Source organism: Salmo trutta, chromosome 25 (assembly GCF_901001165.1).
Source record: "Salmo trutta chromosome 25, fSalTru1.1, whole genome shotgun sequence".
NCBI lineage: Eukaryota > Metazoa > Chordata > Actinopteri > Salmoniformes > Salmonidae > Salmo > Salmo trutta.
In genome coordinates, this window is record NC_042981.1 from 35,319,029 (window position 1) to 35,344,585 (window position 25,557).

General features: G+C 42.6%; 1 protein-coding gene across 2 annotated transcripts in view; it reads left to right on the forward strand.

Moving 5' to 3' along the window:
• Positions 1–25,557, forward strand: part of pxdn (peroxidasin) — a 76,874-nt gene that overhangs the window by 21,027 nt on the left and 30,290 nt on the right. Inside the window, exons 2-7 of one of the 2 annotated variants that reach the window (XM_029713827.1) lie at positions 3,878–3,949; positions 5,377–5,448; positions 12,244–12,315; positions 15,827–15,898; positions 21,021–21,092; positions 22,338–22,507. In XM_029713827.1, the coding sequence (XP_029569687.1) occupies positions 3,878–3,949; positions 5,377–5,448; positions 12,244–12,315; positions 15,827–15,898; positions 21,021–21,092; positions 22,338–22,507 (530 nt within the window). The remainder of the gene's footprint in view (positions 1–3,877; positions 3,950–5,376; positions 5,449–12,243; positions 12,316–15,826; positions 15,899–21,020; positions 21,093–22,337; positions 22,508–25,557) is intronic. The other variant, XM_029713828.1, reaches the window with a different exon arrangement.

Genomic DNA, 25,557 nt, shown 5'->3' on the forward strand with positions numbered 1-25,557 from the left:
GGAGGAGGAGGAGGATTGCTACCTATGACCCCAAGAACACCATCCCCACCGTCAAACATGGAGGTGGAAACATTATGGTTTGGGGGTGTTTATCTGCTAAGGAGACAGGACAACTTCACTGCATCAAAGAGACGATGGACGGGGCCATGTACTGTCAAATCTTGGGTGAGAACCTCCTTCCCTCAGCTAGGGCATTGAAAATGGGTCGTGGATGGGTATTCCAGCATGACAATGACCCAAAACACACGGCCAAGGCAACAAAGGAGTGGCTCAAGAAGAAGCACATTAAGGTCCTGGAGTGGCCTAGCCAGTCTCCAGACCTTAATCCCATAGAAAATCTGTGGAGGGAGCTGAATGTTCGAGTTGCCAAACGTCAGCCTCGAAACCTTAATGATTTGGAGAAGATCTGCAAAGAGGAGTGGGACAAAATCCCTCCTGAGATGTGTGCAAACCTGGTTGCCAACTACAAGAAACGTCTGACCTCTGTGATTGCCAACAAGGGTTTTGCCACCAAGTACTAAGTCATGTTTTGCAGAGGGGACAAATACTTATTTCCCTCATTAAAATGCAAATCATTTTCTAAAATTTTTGACATGCATTTTTCTCGATTTTTGTTGTTGTTATTCTGTTTCTCACTGTTCAAATAAACCTACCATTAAAATTATGGACTGATCATTTCTTTGTCAGTGGGCAAATGTACAAAATCAGCAGGGGATCAAATACTTTTTTCCCTCACTGTATATAAATTAATAGGCTAATCGATGGCCAACAGATGCAAATGTATCATTCTCCACATTTAATGTCATTTTCATTGTGGACTTTTCCCGATAACATCTGCGCTCGAGACCCAAGAACTGAGCATGCGTAAAACCCTTTGCTTCATACGGTTTTCTATAAACAAGACGATATTAGAATGCAGTTTAAACCACCTCGGAGCAAATGTATCTAATGCGCTCTAGAACACATAAAGTCGTTTTCCTGTTGACCCCGTTATTTCTTGGCACACATCAGTTCTAGCGCGTTAATATGTTTTATGGAAAAAGGGTTTGAAAATAGGTGTCTCTGTAGTGACAATCTAAATAGTCTACCTACACCTGGTAAAAAGTTGTCACAGAGTGCACGGTCCTGCTCTGTCTCCTCTCACTCACATGACTCAGCTGCCTGCTGCAGCGCTCAGTCTCAAAGCACACACACTCCTCCGGGAAGTAGAGCATTGCAGTAGTCCAACCTAGACGTAACAAAAGCATGGATTAATTTTTCTGCATTATCTTTGGACAGAAAGTTTCCGATTTTTGCAATGTTATGTAGATGGAAAAAAGCTGTCTTTGAAACAGTCTTGATATGTTCTTCAAAAGAGAGATCAGGGTCCAGAGTAACGCCGAGGTCCTTCACAGTTTTATTTGAGACGAGTGTGCAACCATCAAGATTAATTGTCAGATTCAACAGAAGATCTCTTTGTTTCTTGGGATCTAGAACAAGCATCTGTGTTTTGTCCGAGTTTAAAAGTAGAAAGTTTGCAGCCATCCACTTCCTCATGTCTGAAACACAGGCTTCTAGCGAGGGCAATTTTGGGGTTCACCATGTTTCATTGAAATGTACAGCTGTGTGTCATCCGCATAGCAGTGAAATTTAACATTATGTTTTCGATTGACATCCCCAAGAGGTAAAATATATAGTGAAAACAATAGTGGTCCTAAAACGGAACCTTGAGGAACACCGAAATTTACAGTTGATTTGTCAGAGGACAAACCATTCACAGAGACAAACTGATATCTTTCCGACAGATAAGATCTAAACCAGGCCAGAACTTGTCCGTGTAGACCAATTTGCGTTTCCAATTTCTCCAAAAGAATGTGGTGATCGATGGTATCAAAAGCAGCACTAAGATCTAGGAGCATGAGGACAGATGCAGAGCCTCAGTCTGATGCCATTAAAAGGTCATTTACCACCTTCACAAGTGCAGTCTCAGTGCTATGATGGGGTCTAAAACAAGACTGAAGTGTTTCGTATACATTGTTTGTCTTTAGGAAGGCAGTGAGTTGCTGCGCAACAGCTTTTTCAAAATTTTTGGAGAGGAATGGAAGATTCGATATGGGCCGATAGTTTTTTATATTTGGCTTTTTCAAGAGAGGCTTTATTACTGAACTCGCATCTTTACTGACAAAGTAGAAAGACCGTTTGAATGCTTGGAATCCTTCATCAGTGTTCTATCCCAATCATTTGACTTTACTCCCAGTTACCCACTCAGTAACACTTAGAGAAGGTGTCATTGGAATTAATCTGTTAGTGAAGCATGTGGGCGTATTGTGACCTGGAGTCAGTCAGTGAATGTTAAGGTCATTACAGAGTAGCTGATGAGTGATTTCTATTACACATGGTTGAATGTGGGTAGCTGGGGGATTGATTTAGCATTCCATCTCCTACATTTAGAGATAAAGGATATCTGTGTTGTGTCTCCAACTATCAGGTATGAAGATAAGACCCAGATTCAGACAACTTCGAATTAACAATGGTTTAATAATCCAACAGGGGCAGGCAATAGACAGGTCAAGGCAGGCAGGGGTCAATAAACCAGAGGTGGGGCAACGGTACCGGATGGCATGCATTCTCAGGGTAGGCAGAGATCAATAATCCAGAGGTGGGGCAAAGGTACAGGTCGGCAGGCAGGCTCAGGGTCAGGCAGAGTGGTCAGGCATGCGGGCTCAGAGTCAGGACAGGCAAGGGTCAGAACCAGGAGGACGAGAAAAAGAGAGGCTGGGAAAATCAGGAGCTGAGACACAAAAATGCTGGTTGACTTGACAAACAAGACAAACTGGCAACAGACAAACAGAGAACACAGGCATAAATACACAGGGGATAATGTGGAAGATGGGCGACACCTGGAGGGGGGTGGAGACATCACAAAGACAGGTGAAACACCATCTTGTTTTGCCTCTGTTACTGTGACTGGACTCTGTCTTCTGGACTGGGTTGTTATGGTCATTGTTGTTAGGGTTTTGCAGCAAGGCTATCTGCTCTTTGTTCTAAACACCCAATTATGGCCCGTCTGAGGGCAGTGACTTGTATGACAATGTAATGTAATGACAGGAAAATAGGAATAATTTCAAGGAAGCAGCAACAGACTCTCACTTCTCTCTTGTACCCCTCAGTATGTCCTTCATATGGATAGCTGGTTCCACTTACAGAGCGTTTTCTCTCTCCGTCTTATGAAAATACATTTGGCAAATTACTCAGTCGAAGGTCAAATTACTTAAGAGGCTAAGTACCACAAGCATAACTTCATTGTTTAGAAATGTTCCCATTTCGCTGAATGAGACAACGTGTGTCTAGCTCTAAATGCCATACGTAGTTTGAAAATAAGTACTTTACCCTATTATGGCCTACCTTCCTCTTTTAGTTACAAACCAAATAGTGTTTTAGTGAAGTGTTAGAGGCCTATCAGGATAAGTTATTTGTCATAATGGACATGAGTGGTTAGTGTCATGACATGATTTCATCACTTTATAGTGAGAGGGTCAGGTAAAGTGATAGGCTACTAAACTCCCTCGTCTCCCTGACAGCCATGACAAATCTCATCATTGTTAGCTTTAGGGCAATGTTAAGTAAACCAATCCCCGTTATAACACATTCATGAATGGCATTCCTGTGATACGAATAATGTGGTTATCATTCATGCTTTATAATAAACACTGTTAGTGGAGATTCCTAAGGGGTTTGGATACACATGGAATATACTGAAGTATATTGTAGTCATTGTATCAGCCTGTTTCCTCATAGCCATCAGCCAGTAAAAACTTTTCCATGTTGATGATTGGTTGGACAGACTCGATTGTCTCAATGTTGTTCACGACTGTGTTTCCTGTTTTTCCCTCCATAGAGACCTGAGGTTCAACAAAATCAAGGACTTACAGTCTGGCTCCTTCAAAGGTCTAAAGAACCTCAACACACTGTAAGTCTCCCTCCTTCCTCCCTCCATTGTCTATTCCCCTACACACTCAGCAATTGAAAAGAGTGTAATTGAATTGGTTACCGGAGAACTCACTGCAAATGCATTTTAACAGAGCATACACACTTATGTAATCGCCATGTATCAGGAGTCAACTACTTCTGTAAGCCACATCTCTTCCCATAAACACCCAGTTCTCTTTGTTTATCTTTTGTCCCAAGACTCAGAAACACGTCACATCGTTAGTGGTCCCTGGAATGTCCTGCAGCCAGTCATTCAGTCCACACACGTGAACACTGAGTGGCAGATTCTTGCTCTCTATTCTGCTGTTTTTTCACACATGTAGGTCACCTCATAATCTGGGTGGAATTTATTTTTCCCCTTCACTCTCCCAGCCATCTATCATGGCCCAGCCCTGCTAGCCTACAGTCAGCCATGTGGCAGGGATCAGCCAATGAGGCTAGTGTATGAATATGAAGAGCTGTCCATGGAGAAAGGTAGGGCCTGGGAATGTTAAGACAGAGAGAGACCAGATGAGATTTTCCTACGGTATCAGACCGACCGGATAGCCATGTAGTCTATGGAGCTCCATATTTCATAGAGAACTCTTCACGGCTTCAACCGCTGTCTCATAGACTGAAAAATAACACAGAATCTAAAGCTTGCCGGTCTTTCAACTGGGTAGACAGTTCAATATTAGTGTCTCAGGCAGACTGAAATAGATGTCTGGCTCCTACATGAAGGAAAGACTGGAGGGCCTACTGCCTGTATTTTTCTGCTTCAGTCTGTGACAGACTGTGTCTAGCTGTCACTCTGAACATCGATTATACAATAGTGTCTGTAGAGTTCATCAGTTTTTAAGTTGAAAGAAAAATCCAAGGCAGGGTGCAATGCCCCTGGGACAGCATCCATCACCAAAATGTTCAAAAGAAGCCAATTGAGGCCAAATGTTTTTAGGCAAAAGAGCGAGGTGAAGAGGCATGTTCTGCCCAATTAATGTTCTGCTTTCCAAAACAGACTTTTCTGCATTAATTCCCGTTTCTATGGCACTAAGTTGAGGGATCGCCTTTATTGGAAAAGGATTTTGTCGTGTTGCAGAAAGTCTCTGATAGCCATTATTGATCCTTGTCCAGATTCTACCCCATAGATCTGGCAGCCATCAGAAATGCAAAACAAAAAGTGTGTAGGATTCGAACCAGATGCTCTATAGAACAGCTACAATGTGCCAGGGATCTGAACTATATTATGTACTCTGGAAAGTTGAACTCTGTTTAGACTGGCATTGGCCGAGCATTAGATCTTGACAAAATAGTATGCCAGCATGGACCATTTTCAACTTGTTTCTACTAGTCTGTATGGATTCACTTTGTGTAAGTGTAATACTCCATTGGGAGGTCTTTCAAATAATGGCCATTCTCTTGACTTTACAGCCTCCTCAACAACAACCATATCAGACGGATTCCCAGAGGAACCTTTGAAGACCTGGAAAACCTCAAATATCTGTGAGTTGTTGTGCTTTTATGTCAATGTTATTCTCTTCTGAATGCCAAGTCATTGATCGATTGGTTTCATTGAAACAGTGTGGCAGCCATTTTCTCTGACAGGCCCAATTGGTCAAAGAGTTTTTGTTTAAGTTTCACCCTGTTCCTCGTCGGCTGATGATAAAGCATGGCGAAACCTGTCTCGAACTTCTGTCTCGAAACGAAACTAAAACACACTATGTGGCTGTAAATTGGACGTTGCTACATTGCTTAGTCAGAACAGGACAAGTGTGTTACTGTGGTAAATGAAATGAAGTAAGACAAGAAAAGAACCCCCATTGTCTAATCTTCTGTACTTATCTGTCTCCGCGTGGTGACCTGAAGGCAATGAGGAGAACAGAGGTGGGCTTGAGCAGCAGTCAGGCAACACATAGCCTTGGGTTGCTGCAGTATGGTTTAGTTGAAAGTTTTAATGTCACATGTAAAAGTACAGTGAAATGCCTTTCTTGCAAGCGCTAACCCCAACAATGCAGTAATCAATAACAATGTAATACTAAAAAGAGAACAAAAACACACAATAAATAAAAATAAGAAGAGCAAGACAAAGTAAGTAAGCATACTATATACAGGGTCAGTTCCAGTACCATATTTACAATGTGCAGGGTACTGGATCGATAGAGGTAGATACAGTTGAAGTCAGAAGTTTACATACACCTTAGCCAAATACATTTAAACTCCGTTTTTCACAATTCCTGACATTTAATCAAAGTAAAAATAGTTAGGATCACCACTTTATTTTAAGAATGCGAAATGTCAGAATAATAGTAGAGAGAATTATTTATTTCAGCATTTATTTCTTTCATCACATTCCCAGTGGGTCAGAAGTTTACATACACTCAATTAGTATTTGGTAGCATTGTCTTTAAATTGTTTAACTTGGGTCAAACATTTCGGGTAGCCTACAACAAGCTTCCCACAGTAAGTTGGGTGAATTTTGGCCCATTCCTCCTGACAGAGCTGGTGTAACTGAGTCAGGTTTGTAGGCCTCCTTGCTCGCACATGCTTTTTCAGTTCTGCCCACAGATTTTCTATAGGATTGAGGTCAGGGCTTTGTGATGGCCACTCCAATACCTTGACTTTGTTGTCCTTTTAAGCCATTTTGCCACAACTTTGGAAGTATGCTTGGGGTCATTGTCCATTTGGAAGACCCATTTGCGACCAAGCTTTAACTTCCTGACTGATGTCTTGAGATGTTGCTTCAATATATCCACTTAATTTTCCTACCTCATGATGCCATCTATTTTGTGAAGTGCACCAGTCCCTCCTGCAGCAAAGCACCCCCAATACATGATGCTGCCACCCCCGTGCTTCACGGTTGGGATTATGTTTTTCTGCTTGCAAGCCTCCCCCTTTTTCCTCCAAACATAACGATGGTCATTAGGGCCAAACAGGAGACAGAACGCGTCTCCTTCCTGAGCGGTATGACGGCTGCGTGGTCCCATGGTGTTTATACTTGCGTACTATTGATTGTACAGATGAATGTGGTACCTTCAGGCGTGATGAACCAGACTTGTGGAGGGCTACAATTTTTTTTCTGAGGTCTTGGCTGATTTCTTTTTATTTTCCCATGATGTCAAGCAAAGAGGTACTGAGTTTGAAGGTAGGCCTTGAAATACATCCACAGGTACACCTCCAATTGACTCAAATGATGTCAATTAGCCTATCAGAAGCTTCTTAAGCTTTAACATCATTTTCTGGAATTTTCCAAGCTGTTTAAAGGCACAGTCAACTTAGTATATGTAAACTTCTGACCCACTGGAATTGTGATACAGTGAATTATAAGTGAAATAATCTGTCTGTAAACAATTGTTGGAAAAATGACTTGTGTCATGCACAAAGTAGATGTCCTAACCGACTTGCCAAAACTGTAGTTTGTTAACAAGAAATTTGTTGAAAAACGAGTTTTAATGACTCCCACCTAAGTGTATGTAAACTTCCGACTTCAACTGTATATATTATATTTATCAAATGGCAAATCAGATAATCTTTGTTAGTCACTCCCCATTATAACCCCAGCACCCGTCAGTTGTGGTGGAAGCAATGGCTGTGTTTACATTCACATGCGGTAAGTATTTCTGAAATGTCTGTCTCTCTAGTCTCTCCACCTACTCAGTCTCATCTTCCCCTCCATGAACCTTCTCATCTCCTCCTTTCACCCCTGGGTTAGATAACGCAGACCTTCAGCCCACCAGGCTCACTGTAGGCGTTGGAATGGTTGAACTGTACAAAACTTGATTTGATTTTTTTGGGCTGTTCTGCAGATCCCTGTTTTTTGTCTTTACTCGTAGCTGATTATCATGTGATGGATAAATGCATGAGAATAACTTCAGACACACACACACACACACACACACACACACACACACACACACACACACACACACACACACACACACACACACACACACACACACACACACACACACACACACACACTTCTCTGAATGCTGTAACTGCAGCGTAGCGTGGGTGATTCCCATGGTCGTTTGTCTAGTTTTAATTATAAGGCCCTGTCCCTTTAAAGTATAGATAATCTGAGGCCAGCACACTGACCATGCCCTTGTGATCACCCCTTTAACCCTGCACCTCTCACCCTGCCATCATAGCCTGGGGGAGTGTCCCTCTACCTCCCGTAGGCCCCAGTAAAGCCCCCTCCCTGAGGTCTTTCACGTCCCCTCCACTGTACGACCTGACAGAAGTCTGTACAGCCCCTTTAAAGTTCAGCTTTCGGTCAAAGGGTCTAGTGTTACGGGAATATGGTTTGTGATAATGACTAATGCCAGAAGTCTTTCCTGACCGTCTTATGTATTCTAAGTAGCCTTGGCTTTTGCCAGCCGGAATGATTCATAGGAGCAGGAGTCTCTCCTTGTTTCTGTAGTGTATATTGCTGAGCGATTTGTGCTTTTTGAGGTCGGTTTGGTTTTGGTTCGATTATTCAAAAATAATCACGGTTTTCGATTTCGGTTTCACGTTATGTGTGTTGAATACTGTAACAGCACAGAAAAAAAAACAATGAATAAAAGTCCTATGATGGTAGTGACTGTCCATTACTGTTTACACTTATTATCCATCATTTATTCACATGACTTTACTTTAGTAAAATATTTCAGTATTTCAGTATATTACATTTGTTTTATTATTTCATTCCAAGTCATCATCTCATCTCTATAGAGCTGCTGCCTATGCTGTCTGACAAAATCACGATTTTGTAGTTCTTCAAAGTAAATTAAGCATACTTTTATGAATGCTGAATACCAACTATCAATCGCTTAGATCATGTATTTTCGGGTAGAGATACATCACGAAGCAACAGCTGCTCTCTGTATATCCTCACACAATTTCACATTCTTAGAAGAAACACAGACCGGACAAGTAGATGCGCAATGGGTTATGGTCATTGTAGTTAATTACCATGTTTTAGGTGCAAAATTTAGTAGAATTTTGGCTTGTTGGAAACTACAACATCGCACAGTTCAGGATGGGTCTGATTTATCTCTAGAGAAACAGTACAATGTGCCCATGGAGCTCACAGGGGAAAAAACAAACAAATTGGAATTCAAATAATTTAACCGACATCGGTCAATTAGTTGTTTGAAAACTGAAAAATAACCGAAATTACAGTTAATGGATCAGCACTAGTAGTGGGAGGCAGCTTGATGTACAAGAACACCCTCTAGGAAGGACACTAGACTACCACATCACCTTATCCCCAGTCTATCTCCTATGTGACCTTTAGGCTATAGCCTAACCAGGGCTCTTGACTTTCTTCCTAGTCAGGTCACATGGTCAGGAAGCACTCAGGGCCCTACTTATCTATGATCTAAATCCAAATCTCCTGTTGTGGTTTGTTGTCTTTCCTGTTGCTGTTATTTTTGTTGGTGACGCTCTGATTGAGTTTTACCCTGGCATTGGGTCAGGTTGCATAGTTAGACATTTCATTAGATAGTCAGAGATTACGGACCGAGAATACATTACAGGCCTTGGGTTCTTCTCAGTATTCTATCATTGGCGGTGAGGAATAACATCTCTCTTTGTGTCCCTCGTACAGTTTCACAACACATGTTTGTGGGTGTTCAGTTGGACTAAAATGGCGGGTCAGTTGAGTTCTCATTGAACTGTATAAGGACGAGGCCACAGAGGCTTTGGGGTTATTCAAGTAAAAGGCCTCAGTCCCCTCCCCCTCGAAAGTCGACCCTACAGCTCCCGACTCCATCCGGTTTCCCACGCAGACCCCACACTTCCATGCCTCGTCTCTCTCTCTCTCTCTCTCTCTCTCTCTCTCTCTCTCTCTCTCACAGACACACACACACACACACACACACAGCATATGTTTTACTGTCCTTGTGGGGACCAAACAACCCCTAAGTCTAAAACAACCTTTGTCCTGGTGGGGACCTGGGAATTGTCCTTTTTTTTACTAACCTTGTGGGGACATTTGGGGATTTCCGATACCCATGAGGATAGCAATACAAGCCCACCCACCCACCCACACACATGCACACACACACACACACACACACACACACACACACACACACACACACACACACACACACACACACACACACACACACACACACACACACACACACACACACACACACGTACATATGCTTCTGGGTGTTCGGCTTTAGCTACAGTCAGCCTCAATGTCCTCAGGCTGCCTGTAAACTAACTCTCTGAGTTAAGCTGAATATTCAGACTCTATAGTCTTACGGCAACAAGTCCACCGTTTTTTAGCTGTGGAGCAGCATGGTGCTTTCAATTTCACCAATAACAGTAAGTCTACTCAGCTGAAGTCTGTTTGACAAGATCAGTGTTCAATTTGCCTCAACACCCTTGTTGACATGTAAAGTTTAGTAAGGAAGATATGCTGTCTGGATATCTTTGACATGTCATCAAATGCCTTTCACACTGTCAAGAAATGCCCTTCATGTGTTGATTACGTAAGAGCCTAGAGCAGCATCTATTGTACTGGGTATGCGATAAATGAGAAGCCATGTGTGTGTTTGACAGAGAAGATTGCTCCCAGTTCATTCCCCCCCCCCCCCCCCCCCCCCCCCCCAGGATGTTTCCAATCTCCTGTGCTGGCTAACCCTCAGCTCAGCCTCCGTCAACATCACTGGATGCCTGTCTGTGAGTGCAGTGCATTAGACCGCACTGTCTTTGACGATCATCACTGTCACATAGGATCAACTTGACAAACACCAGAGAGTGAAAAGATATCCCTGATAGAGGAAGATAGAGAGAGCGGAGCTGTTTCTTTTTCCATAGGCTCACGTTGCGTCATATTTGCTGAGAGCAAATGGGAATCTCTCATCGACTCTACCCATCGCTGTAAAGTAACTGGAGATGAGTAGAAGATGAAAGGGAAGATTGCCCTAAGCCATTGCTATTCTAGTGTCATATCTCTCTCACGTTAGAGGGAGGGAAAATACAGACATGTCATGTGATGTTTGTCTTTAGATGTAGGTAACCTAGTGGTTAGAGCGTTGGGCCAGTAACCCGAAAGGTTGCTGGATCGAATCTTCGAGATGACAAGGTAAAACAAAATCTGTCGTTCTGCCCCTGAACAAGGCAGTTAAAACACTGTTCCCCGTGAACAAGAATTTGTTCTTAACTGACTTGCCTAGTTAAATATAAAGCTTACATTTAAAAATGTTCTGGAACGTCATAGTGATGCTATACAGCATTACATTACTTGAGACATGGTGCTCTTTTGTGGAAGTCTTCACGGAACTCTGAGGGTCCCACCAACCCTCTGTCATATATTCCATCTTCTCAGAATTTATGTATTATTTTTTTTTCATTATGTTTTGTCAACTTTTTGTACATGTATGTTATGCAAGTTATGATGCGTGTTCTGTTTTTGACAGCTTTGACAGATTTTACGTTTTTCTCTGCTCTGCATATTGTGTCAGTTGCTTTACATTTGTCGTCTAGTTAATGGAATCTGTCCCTAATGATCAACCAATCATGCAGTGATATAGCTCATGTTCATTTATTGTGATACCTGAGTGGATGGACATTCTCACTGTCAAAATAGTATTTCAAAACATTGATCCCATGAAGTTGGTTTTATGATAGCTCCTTTCGTACAGTAACTGGGCCATTCAACTAAGTCATTCTTTCATTGTCAGAATCAGAATCACAGAGTACATTTAGGCATACCCAGAATCAGAATCACAGAGTACATTTAGGCATACCCAGAATCAGGATCACAGAGTACATTTAGGCATACCCAGAATCAGGATCACAGAGTACATTTAGGCATACCCAGAATCAGGATCACAGAGTACATTTAGGCATACCCAGAATCAGAATCACAGAGTACATTTAGGCATACCCAGAATCAGGATCACAGAGTACATTTAGGCATACCCAGAATCAGGATCACAGAGTACATTTAGGCATACCCAGAATCAGGATCACAGAGTACATTTAGGCATACCCAGAATCAGAATCACAGAGTACATTTAGGAATACCCAGAATTTGACTTGGTGATGTGATGCTGCTGGAAATAAGGAACATACAGAAACTGAGGAATTTCCCCAAAGTTTACATACATTTATACAACAAAAAGATAAGTTAACATAGAACTGTAGAATATGAGCAAATTTACAGTGAGAAATGTATAATTTACAGTATAAATAATATATTGAAATGCAAAAGTAGGGACTTGTGTTAGGTACTAGAGAGAATTCATTTGATCCCCTGTGTTTTTGACTAATATTACTGATTATTTCTCCTTTCAGCTATTTGTACAAGAATGAAATCCAATCAATTGACAGACAAGCATTTAAGGGACTTGTCTCTCTAGAGCAACTGTAAGTGACCAGCTACTCGTCCTCCTCTTCCTCCTATTCGCCCTCTTTCCTCCCCTTCCCCTCTGCTCCTTTATATCTGATTGTCCGTCTGTCCGGACCCCCACCCCACGGTGTCATACCGCCACTATGCATGCCGTGTGTGCACCCACCCTTGTATGTGGCGCTGACACTATGAACCCCTGCAGGAGTAGCATGCCTTGTTGCCACGACAACAGATGTGCGTTACCTGGTCCTAGTGCGTAAAAATACAGCATGAGATGCCCTGCCCTACCCTGCCCTGCCCTGCCCACTCACTACTGTAGCTAAGCAGATGCAGACTCAAGCAGGCCTTAGCTTCCCATGTACAGCTCCTGCTTGCCGCATGCCATGCTGCACAGCTTGCCCTTCACTGTGGGCCCCATTCGGACTTGAGATAAGTACGCTTAGCGTGGACTTAAGTTAATAACTTACAGTAAGTTCATGTTAAATCAACGTACCTCAAGTCTGAAAAGGGCCCTGTGTGTCTGTCTTCCTCCCTGGAGTCACACTACTGTACTGTACGCTGACTGCTTGTCTCACCCTTGACCTTACTTGTCATTGTCCGTCTAGTTGTGTTATGCGCTAGTTCTGTTGTTTCGCAGAGGGCCCCCACGCATTTCCCAAGCAGAGTGATAGAGGTCACCATGTGCCTATTGCATGGTCTTGTTATGTCTACGAGACATACCTTCAGTATCGGTATGAGAAAGGATGCCTCAAATCTGTATTAATGTCCATGTGACCTTAAGCTATCAATGTGATTTCTACATTTCTAACATCTTTTCCCAGTTGCATGTTGTCTCAATGACTTGAATATGTTCATATCATCCCAGAAATTAGATTCATTTCAGATTTTTGTTCTGTTTGTTGATGTAACGGTTTTATTGTGTTTGGTAAATGTTAAGTGTGTGTTGGAGGCCAAGGCTCATACAGAACCTACAACAAAGCAAGCTGTCCATGCAGACTAGTAAATTGTGTTTAAACCACCAATGCCATGAACTGAAATTGCCTTCTTTTAGTAAGCCAATAGTTAAACAATTCTTTCAACAAGAAATTATTTGGTGATGCAACTGTTGCCAAATGCTGAGTTTAGTGAGATTGTTATTGTTGGTTAACCCTAACCCTTCTGGGAAAATATATATCGCAACAATGGGGCTTCATATGTCAATGGAAGACAATTACACTGACATCATTTAATATGGGGTGGATACTGAACACAATATTTGGAAAGTCATGACAGTGTCCTCCATGAAGGCAATTGTTCCTCTAAACTACCCCCAAACAAAAATGTCTGACATGCATCTTTCTCCTCACAGCCAATTTGGGTGGTTGAACCTAGGAGAAGGCCTTGTGGCTGTTTGTCGCTGCATAACGACATGCATGCACACTGAACAAATGGCTATTCATTAAGCGAAACCAAATCAAAGTCCAGGCTCTTTGCCCTGCAGCTGGTTTGAGTTTTGATACAGTAATGAAGGATTTTATGTGTGGGTGACAAGTTCTGAGCCAGACTTGCATTCACTTTAATGGCCCTCTGCTATTCTGTTGGGCTACAACTATGCTATGCAAGCTGTATGTTGGAGTTGGGGGAATTAACGTTTCTTTAAAGTACTGCCAGTCTTGTATTTAATATACCAAGCTCCCCTGCTATTTAAATGAGAGAATTTCCCAAGCATGTTGGCTCGCTTGTTGTCGACCATATTCAATTCACAAACGGGCTACCTGTGTCCAAATACTAATTTAACGTCAAAGCGACTACAGAACATAAGCAATGTATCTTGGATTAGAACATGTACACAAAGCATGTTTCTGCCCCTCTCTAACATATGTAAACAATAGTTCCTTGTCACAATAAATCTCAATTTGGTGCTTGAAATATCTTATTTACGGGCCTCCGTAATGCATCGCAGTGCTAGAGGCGTCACTACAGAACTGGGTTCGATCCCAGGCTGTGTCACAACCGGCCGTGATCTAGAGTCCCATAGGACGGCGCACAATTGGCCCAGCGTTGTCCGGGTTAGGGGAGGGTTTGGACGGGGGGGGCTCTACTTGGCTCATCGCGCTCTAGCGACTCCTTTAGGCTGACCTCGCTCGTCAGTGGAACGGCGTTTCCTCTGACACATTGGTGCGGCTGGCTTCTGGGTTAAGCGGGCGGGTGTTAAGAAGCGTGGTTTGGCGGGTCATGTTTCGGAGGACGCATGACTCGACCTTCGCCTCCCGAGCCCGTTGGGGAGTTGCAGCGATCAGTCAAGATTGAAATTGGGGAGAAAAAGGGGGTAAAATTTAAATAAAAATATAATAATGGTCTTATTACACTTTGTTCTATTACCCTGTTTACTGGCATAAAATGTGCTTTAATTGTAATTGTGAGGTAAAATAAATCAACGGGCCTATGACTTACATACATCAATTAAAGGTTATAAGGCTAGTCTGTTGCCAAGTTCACTGTTAGTTGTTGCCAAGGGGTGACAACAAAATCAATATTATCTCCCTCTCCCTCTCTCTCTCTCTCTCTCTCTCTCTCTCTCGCCCTCTCTCTCTCTCTCTCTGTCTCTCTCTCTCTCTCTCTCTCTCTGTCTCTCTCTGTCTCTCTCTCCTCTCTCTCTCTCTCTCTCTCTCTCTCTCTCTCTCTCTCTCTCTGTCCCTCTCCATCTCTCCCCTCCCTCTCTCAGACATGAAATACGGTTGTCTATGTAATTCCTCTTGGCTGTTCAATGTTCTGTTGTCCTTGAACATCCTCTGGCCTGCTTTAACGTCCTCTACACTCTGATGAGGGAAGAATTCCATTTTTCAGACAACACCCTCATCTATCTCTTTTATTTTGAAGTCAAAGTCTTAATGCATTCATAGTGTAGTAAATGGATGCTGTACTATATCCACTGTTGCTCGAGATTACCCGTTTTTTTATTGCTGATCAGTGCAACTTTGCTTAACCTTTGCTTGCTTTGACTGTTGCTTTGTCTGTTTAATAAACATACATGTTACGGAACCTAACAGTTACTGTACAGTGAGTAATTGGTTTGCATATGTCATTGTCCTAGCCTTACTGTATGTTTATTACTATTAGTTCTGAGTTTTGTCTCTTTTAACTCAAAGGTGCTCCGGCATCAATCATAGTTGCATTCCATTGAATAACTGGCTGTATCCGCAGATGGACCATTCCATCAGAAAGTTAGCCTATAGGGATAGAGTTTACAGACGCTCAATATTAACTGTCTGGTAGGGATACATATAGGCCTAGTGCAAATACCTTCTCGTCTGAATTATGACTTAAAGTATCCCTGAAAATACAGGATTGTATTTTAACAGGTTATGTAATGGACAGGTTAAGGGGTTCTTGGAAGGCATCATGAAACCTATTGGAATGTACTGAAACTGCCAGTTAAAATGTCATTATTTCATTTCTGTGGCCTACTGTGAAAACATGTCCATCTAGTCTAAATGATCATCCTAATGTGGTGTTACTGTGCTGTGCCGATGCTCTGCACTTTTCCAGGTACCTGCACTTCAACAACATTGAGTCCTTGGAACCAGAATCCTTCACCCAACTCCCAAAGCTTGAACGCCTGTAAGTCCACTATCTCCACTTTTCACCTTTCACTCTATCGTACAATTGCAAGTTACATTCTTAGTTTAAAGTGCACATTTGTCTAAATGAACGGGGCGATGCATTTTGAGCAAACAATTGGACATAACTCTCCAAATTATATGATTTAAGGATTTGTTGTGGCATGTACATGCTTGTCAAAGTCTCTACCTGAGCTAACTTATTCCAGAGGGCACTGAGTGCAGACCAGACTTCACAACGTAAACATTCTGGGAAATAGACTTTAAACCCCATGAAATGGCCTACATGATCCACTGTGAATAGGATGCAGTGTCCGCAACTGACAGAGCCCTAATGTGTTTAGCAGAAAGCTGGACTTACAGGGGGGGTTTCAAAGCAGCACGACCCTTAGATGACCTTTCAATGTTCTGGGGTGCCTTCGTGTAACAATGGACAGCTAATCTCTTCAACAAGTCACTTGAGGTCTGTGGACCTTTTTTACAGCTGGTTGCCTGTCTGTCTGGGGTAAGTAGCAAGAGAAATGCTATGAGGACAGACTGCACAGGAATAAATGTGCCCAGCGTATGTTTGGCTGTGTTTGCCCAGAACTCTCACTTACTCTCTGTCTGGTGCTTTTCCAAACACTTCAAACTCAGGTTCCTGACATGTGGTCAGTAAAAAAATCAGGGCCCTACTCAAAATAATTCTTAGATGGCTCAAAACCACAACTTCAGGGTTATGTGTGTGTTTCTTATTCACTGACCCATCAGATCTCTATGTGCTATGTAGGACAGAAGTTAAGAGCCCAGGTCAGCTAGAGTTATCCTGCAGGGCCAAAGAGTCCACTGATAACACCTGTGCCTTTTGTCTGGAGAGATATCAACTCTCCTGACACCTAACATAGTGTCACGCCCTGACCATAGAGAGCTCTTGGTTCTCTATGGTGTTGTAGGTCAGGGCGTGACTAGGGGGTGTTCTAGTCTTTTCATTTCTATGTTGGTGCTCTTGGTATGGTTCCCAATTAGAGGCAGCTGATGTTCGTTGTCTCTAATTGGGGATCATACTTAAGTTCTCCATTGTTCCCACCTGGGTTGTGGGATACTGTTTTGTGTCTGTGCATGTAGCACCACTGAGGTCACGTTTTCGTTGTTGGTTATATGTTTTTTGGTAGTTTCACTTTGAATAAAGATGTGGAACTCAAATCACGCTTGGTCCGTCCTTGTTAACGATCGTAACAGATAGGTGGGATCTGAGAAAATTGCACCAGGGAAATAAGGGACCAATATGAAAAAACGTTCTTATTGAAGTAACAGTAGACTCAGTGAACTATGTCAGAACCTTAAGACCCCACGGGACCTGGACTCAACCTTCTACCGTGCGGATGGATGGCTCACCGGCCGGCTGTTTTCACGCTCTCACACCAGATGTGGGAGTGTTGGATCCAATCTGAATTCCTCCTTCAGTATCCATCGCTCCGTGTTTACGGGCTACCCCTGGAATCCCGCCACACACGTTCCCAACCCTCCCCAGAAAAGGAGCCGCCTGCACACAGCTGGAAAGGGGAAGAAATTCCCAGATGCATTTATTTTGGAACGTTTGTATGGGAAGATTTCCATGACAACTGAATGTCCAGTCTCACTTGTTTGTGACCAACAGAAGTCTGAAAGATGCATCTATCTCCTGTGGATTGAAAGAGAAGAATAAGAAGGAAAAAAATGTGTTGTTTCTTTTGATTTACAGTGATCGCTAATCAGTGGCGATTTTAGCATGTAAATCTTGGTGGGGCAAAGTCAGCAAAGCCACTAAACAACACAGTACTAAACAATACATTAATTGCACTATAACGGCAACAAGCGGTGCCCACAAACTGTTAGGGCCTACATAAAACTGTCCCAACAGCAGAGCTTTCTTTCCAGCACAATGGAGTGAAAGATTTACAATTCCGAGTTGGATGACCGTTCGAAATGTATTTTCCACGTCTGAACTTGTTTATTCCCGACTTCCCAGTTGCAATGCTTGCGGTTTGCCACTGTCACCAATTCCTTCCAAACCACTCATTGTTGAATTTGCGATTTCCTACTTGTTGGGTAATGTTTATGTCCAATGGCCGATGAGCACCGATGCATTTTATCTATAGTTTATCTTCATTATTTGTAATCATATGACAAGGATTAAAAGGATTTGCCAGGAGATTGTCGACTTGATTCATGATGATAACTGCTAGCTAAGACTTTGAAAGTAAGATGTTGACATGATCAGTCCAATCAAAGCTACTGTACATATAACGTGATTTTACTTCATCTGTGGTCAATGACCTTGAGCCTTCTTGGAAGGGCACTACTAATGTAACTATATGGCAGGACCCAGAGGGCTAGAATTTTCGATGTCTACCCTTACTAAGGACTGGTGACATAGTTTCCCCATGAATGACAGAACACTGAGCCAATAACGACGCAACGCTCCTATTTGCTGCTGGCTTGCCCCACCACCACAGAAAGCACTGAGCTAGGCTGAAACACCAGAATTTTGGAGCTGCCTTACTCAAGAAAACAAAAAGAGACCATGTTTGTATGCAGCTTTATTAAGTCAATGATATATATTTATTTGTAAATTTTGTACATTGTTTGCAAACTGGTATGCGACTCGTATTAATGCCCCACCTGCCCTGAATGACGGGTCGCCACTGTCGCTAACAAAAGTGAAGGTTTGTTGGCGTTTGGGGAAAATATTTCTATAGCTGTATTTATTCATATTTAATCTGTTTTCAATAAACGAATCCAGAATCTTTGTTTAAGATCGTTGGATGGTTTTGACGAAAGGGGTCATGTCACGGAGCCTTGATAGTTTGTCATGAATGGGGAACTGATCATATTTCTTATCCCAGATAAAAAATAATATAAAATGGTCAAATGGCAGTCTTCCAAAAACATTTAAATATGGCTCCCAACACTAGCCTGCAGGCCTACATCAAAGGGACTGATGCTGTAAGCGATATCTTCAATGAATGTCAAAGTAGAAATCTCAAGTAATCCATGTACAATATATGCACATTCCTCATGAGTCACTAACTTTATGTGTTTGTTTACACTGTGACATAGGAAATATTCTATTGGAAATATGCATACATAAAGTAAAATCTTTTGGTATTTGTTTCATTAGTACAATGTTGATATATTTCCAAAAATGTTTTGTATGTCAGCAATCAAGTTTTCAAGATACACTACCATTCAAAAGTTTGGGGTCACTTAGAAATGTCCTTGTTTTCCATGAAAACATACATGAAATTATTTGCAAAATGAATAGGAAATATAGTCAAGACGTTGACTTATAAAAAAAGTTATAAAAAATGATTTTTAATTGATAAAATAATTGTATCCTTCAAACTTTGCTTTCGTCAAAGAATCCTCCATTTGCAGCAATTACAGCCTTAAAGACCTTTGGCATTCTAGTCAATTTGTTGAGGTATTCTGAAGATATTTCACCCCATGCTTCCTGAAGCACCTCCTACAAGTTGGATTGGCTTGATGAGCACTTCTTACGTACCATACGGTCAAGCTGCTGCCACAATAGCTCAATAGGGTTGAGATCCAGTAACTGTGCTGGCCACTCCATTATAGACAAAATACCAGCTGACTGCCTTTCCCATAAATAGTTCTTGCATACTTTAGTGTTGTGCTTTGGGTCATTGTCCTGTTGTAGGAGGAAATTGGCTCCAATTAAGCGCCGTCCACAGGGTATGGCATGGAGTTGCAAAATGGAGTGATTGCCTTCCTTCTTCAAGATCCTTTTTACCCTGTACAAATCTCCCACTTTACCACCACCAAAGCACCCCCAGACCATCACATTGCCTCCACTATGCTTGACATATGGCGTCAAGCACTCCAGCATCTTTTCATTTTTTTCTGCGTCTCACGAATGTTCTTCTTTGTGATCCGAACACCTCAACCTTAGATTTGTCTGTCCATAACACTTTTTGCCAGTCTTCCTCTGTCCAGTGTCTGTGTTCTTTTGCCCATCTTAATGTTTCCTTTTTATTGGCCAGTCTGAGCTATGGCTTTTCTTTGCAACTCTGCCTAGAAGGCCAGCATCCCGGAGTCGGCTCTTCACGGCTGACGTTGAGACTGTTATTTTGCGGGTACTATTTAATGAAGCTGCCAGTTGAGGACTTGTGAGGCATCTGTTTCTCAAACTAGACACTCTAATGTACTTGTCCTCTTGCTCAGTTGTGCACCGGGGCCTCCCACTCCTCTTTCTATTCTGGTTAAAGACAGTTTGTGCTGTTCTGTGAAGGGAGTAGTACACAGCGTTGTACGAGATCTTCAGTTTCTTGGTAATTTCTCACATGGAATAGCCTTCATTTCTCAGAACAAGAATAGACTGACGAGTTTCAGAAGAAAGTTATTTGTTTCTGTCCATTTTGAGCCTGTAATCGAACCCACAAATGCTGATGTTCCAGATGCTCAACTAGCCTAAAGAAGGCCAGTTTAATTGCTTCTTTAATCAGCACAGCAGTTTTCAGCTGTGCTAACATAATTGCAAAAGGGTTTTCTAATGATCAATTAGCCTTTTAAAATGGTAAACTCGGATTAGCTAACACAACGTGCCATTGGAATGGTTGCTGATAATGGGCCTCTGTATGCCTATGTAGATATTCCATAAAAAATCTGCCGTTTCCAGCTACAATAGTCATTTACAACATTAACAATGTCTACACTGTATTTCTGATCAATTTGATGTTATTTTAATGGTAAAAAAAAATTGTTTTCTTTCAAAACAAGGACATTTCTAAGTGATCCCAAACTTTTGAACAGTAGCGTATATAACTTTAAAAATACAGAAATACAGCCGATATGGTGCATTTTGTATCATATGATGCGAAATATATCATACCGTCTGTATTTCTGTCTTTGGATCTTGAAAACTTGATTGCTGACGTACAAAACAATTTGGGACTATTTCAATAATAGACGAATTAAAGAAATACCAAAATAGTTTTTGGATGGAGTTTTCCTTTAATCCCTTTAGAGGTCAAACCCTGTCAACCTACTAAACAGTGTATCAAATGTACAAATTACACGCAGCATGAAGTTCATAATTAACTATGACATTATCTGTGTCTGTCTCTGTCTCTTTGCCTCTGCAGGTTTTTGCACAACAACAGAATCACCCATCTCGTGCTGGGGACCTTTTCCCATCTCCAGTCCATGAAGAGGCTGTAAGTTCACTGATAACGTGCATGAACAGGGCAGCTGTGGTAGATACGCATTTTCTGACAATGTGTATCCGCCAACATTTGACTCCCATTACACAGAGGGGTCAGGGGGGAGAATACGAGCCATATTTCAGCAGAACGCCACTCTGTCTAGGCCCCTCAAATTAAAGGACCTCAATGCCAGTTCCATTGCTTTTTTTTAATTCTTCCCTCTAATCAGTGACTGATTTGGACCCGGGACACCAGGTGGGTGCAATTGATTATTAGGTAGAACAGAAAACCAGCAGTACTCCGGACATCCCAGGGTAAGATTTGAATACCCCTGGTCTAGGACTGTGAGGGAGATAAATGGTACTGACAGAGCCATGCCTGTCTGTGAACGAAGACCTGGCAGTTAATTAGGATCAGAGTTTGGCCTTCCCCTATTGTTTTCTCGCTCTTTTCAACAAGACTGACTTCCAGGATGTGTTAGATCCAGAGCCAGTATTCTGTGGCTGAGGGGTACAGTAGACAGACAGGAGAACTGGCAGGCCGATGAAGGAACTGGATTCAAAAACAATATTTCCCTCTGATTATTGCAGCACTCAATTTTGGAGGATGTTCAGAGTGGGATCAGATTAAATGAGATTATTACTGTCTCCTGGAATGTACAAATCTCTCTGAAACCTGAAGAGACCTACTGGTAGAATAAATTATAAAAAGGAAGTCAGCCAGCTGCCAGAGCTCGGAGCTCGGCCTATTTGTATGACATGGCTGGTGTGTGTGTGTGATTGTGTGTGTGCATGTCTTTGTTTGGCCAGTGTTGGTCCACACTGGGAGGCCGCCAGAGAGGATTTACACTACCGCCCAGTCAGTCTCAGCCCACTAACTGACACCAGACAGACAGACAGACTCATACTGTTTACCCATACTACTGTAATAACACAGGACTGGTAGCAGTGTGATCTGTATTGTATGATGTACAGTTAATAGTCCTGTATTGATGTGTGATAATGTGGTCTTCTGCATACACTGTATTTAAGAGATGGTGAGTTATACTGAGGAAGAGTAGAACATGCACACATCTAAAGACTCGCAGGCGCAGGATACACAGAAATCAGCATATGACAAACAGGTCATAAATAATAACATAAATAATGACAGACTTTTATTTGTTCTCCATGGTGAGTGATACTGTAATAATCTCTCTCTTTCTCTCTCTCTCTCTCTCTCTCTCTCTCTTTCTGTGTGTGTGTGTGGTGTGTGCAGACGTCTGGACTCTAACACGCTGAACTGTGACTGTGAGCTGCTGTGGCTGGCTGACCTGTTGAAGCAGTATGCTGAGTCAGGCAACGCCCAGGCTGCTGCCACCTGTGACTACCCCAGCCGACTGCAGGGACGATCTGTGGCCACACTCACCGCCGAGGAACTGAACTGTGGTGAGGACACACACACACATCACACACACCTTCTCTCGCATACCGTCCACTTCACTGAAACCCCAACTCACTCCACACAAACCACAGCTTTCCTAGCCACACAAAGCCTTTTCTGTCTTTTTAGCTGTTGGCTCCCGACCACAGGGGTCTTGAGCTGTGACGGGATTTCCCCAGGTGGGTCCCTGTCTGTCTGTCTGCACTGCAGTCTGTCTGTGGGGGTTGGTAAGCCAACTTTTGTTCCACCACGAACCCAGCAGCTGTGGTCCTGGGCTGGGTAGCATGTCAGACAGGAGCCCCTGCCACTGCTCTGAGCCCTAGAACCTAGCAGCCTGCCTCCTGCAGCCAGCATCTGCTAAGCCCATCAGGCCTCCGTGTCCTGGGCGTGTGTGGCGGATGGATGGGTGGAGTGTGGATTGGAAGGGGTGGATAGAGGGACCAAGTCCCTGTCTGCTGTGATTGTTTTGGGGTTGGGTGGGGGAAAGAAGGAAGGGTGAGTTAACTGAGAAAGTGATGCATGTGTATGAGGGATGGATAGATGGGTGAGGCTGGCAGAATAGAAGCTTGAAAGCCGCCAATGGAACCCCATAAAACCAGCCAAGGCAGGGCAGATTAAACGTGTTGAAATGCCTGTCTGGTTATTTCCATTACGCTAGTCCTTTGGGAAAGGAAAGGAGTGGAGATATATGTTTGTCTTGCAGAACAATTAAATGTGTAGGCCTACTGTATACTAGAGGTCGACTGATTATGATTTTTCAACGCTGATACCGATTATTGGTGGACCAAAAAAAGCCGATGCCGATTAATCGGCCGATTTTTATATGTATTTGCAATCATGACAATTACAACAATACTGAATGAACAATGAACCCTTTTATTTTAACTTAATATAATACATAAATAAAAACTATTTAGTCTCAAATAAATAATGAAACATGTTCAATGTGGTTTAGATAATGCAAAAACACAGTGTTGGAGAAGAAAGTAAAAGTGCAATATGTGCCATGTAAAAAAGCTAATATTTAAGTTCCTTGCTCAGAACATATGAAAGCTGCTGGTTCAATATTCCCAGTTCTTCAATATTCCCAATTAAGAAGTTCTAGGTTGTAGTTATTATAGGAATTATGACGTGTCGACTATTTCTCTCTATACCATTTGTATTTCATATACCTTTGACTAATGGATGTTCTTATAGGCACTTTAGTATTGCCAGCCTAATAAACAGCGCTGTGCTTCAAGCATTGCTAAGAGCTGCTGGCAAACGCAGTAAAGTTTGAATGAATGCTTACGAGCCTGCTGCTGCCTACCACCGCTCAGTCAGACTGCTCTATCAAATATCAAATCATAGACTTAATTATAATATAATAAACACAGAAATATGAGCCTTTGGTCGTTAATATGGTCAAATCCGGAAACTATAATTTCGAAAACAAAACGTTTATTATTTCAGTGAAATAGGGAACCGTTCCGTATTTTGTCAAACGGGTGGCAACCCTAAGTCTAACTATCGCTGTTACATTGCACAACCTTCGATGTTATATCATAATTATGTAAAATTCTGAGAAATTAATTACGGTCTTTGTTAGGAAGAAACACAGTTCGCAACGAGCCAGGCGGCCCAAACTGTTGCATATACCCTGACTCTGTGTGCAATGAACGCAAGAGAAGTGACACAATTTCACCTGGTTAATATTGCCTGCTAACATGCGTTTATTTTAGCTAAATATGCAGGTTTAAAAATAATATTTCTGTGTATTGATTTTAAGAAAGGCATTGATGTTTATGGTTAGGTACATTTGTGCAACGAATGTGCTTTTTTCGCGAATGTGCTTTTGTTAAATCACCTGTTTGGCAAAATTTAAGTAGGCTGTGATTCGATGATAAATTAACAGGCACCACATTGATTATATGCAACGCAGGACAAGCTAGTTAACCTAGTAATATCATCAACCATGTGTAGTTAACTAGTGATTATGTGAAGGTTGATTTGTTTTTTTATAAGATAAGTTTAATGCTAGCTAGCAACTTACCTTGTCTCTTTGCAGGCACAAGGTCCTTTTGACGCTGCACTCGCGTAACAGGTGTTCAGCCTGCCACGCAGTCTCCTCGTGGATTGCAATGTAATCGGCCATAATTGGCATCCAAAAAGGCTGATTACCGATTGTTATGAAAACTTGAAATCGGCCCTAATTAATTGGCCACATCGACCTCTACTGTATACAGTACTTAGGCCAGGGAGTCTTTCTCTCCCTAATTGACTTTTAAGCCAGTTTGTTCCTGTTACATCATGCCCTCTTCTCTTTCCTCAGTAACAGCCATTGTGGGGTAGGCAGGCAGCAGCTGTCAGTTTACGTTATAAAAACTACACAAGCCTCTGCAGCTAATTTGATGCCTTTGACTTTTCTTGCTTAGACAGACAGAAGGGGATTCACTGTCTGTCTGTCTGTCTGTCTGTCTGTCTGTCTGTCTGTCTGTCTGTCTGTCTGTCTGTCTGTCTGTCTGTCTGTCTGTCTGTCTGTCTGTCTGTCTGTCTGTCTGTCTGTCTGTCTGTCTGTCTGTGGAGTAAAGGGACCAGGGAGGATTGTCTGTTTTAAACATAGTAGAACCATTCCACTCCCCCCCCTCTCCACTCCCTCCTCACCCCTCTTCTCCCGTCCGTCCTCTCTCCTCCTCTACTTCTCCTCTACCATCCCCTCCTCTCCCTTCCCTTCTCCCCTCCTCTCTCTCCTCTCTGCTCCTCTCCCCTTTTCTCCCCCGGCTCTTCCTCCATTCCCCCTGTAAACGAGGGAACAATGTGCAGCGGGCCGAGCAGCTGTCAAAACAACAGGGCCTGTGGATGGAGTGCCACCTCCCTGCTGGCCTGGCTACCCACTGGCCTCCTTCGCTTCCATGTCCCTTCTGTGCCCTGGGCCTATGGAGGAGCAGGGGCCAGGGCTGGGTTTCCATGTTTGGAGTTAAGGGAAGCAAACAGTGTAATTAATGCCCTGTGCCAATGTGGTCTAATGGGCTGGCGGTGAGAGAGAGAAGCGAGGTTAAACACAGTCTGAGGTTAC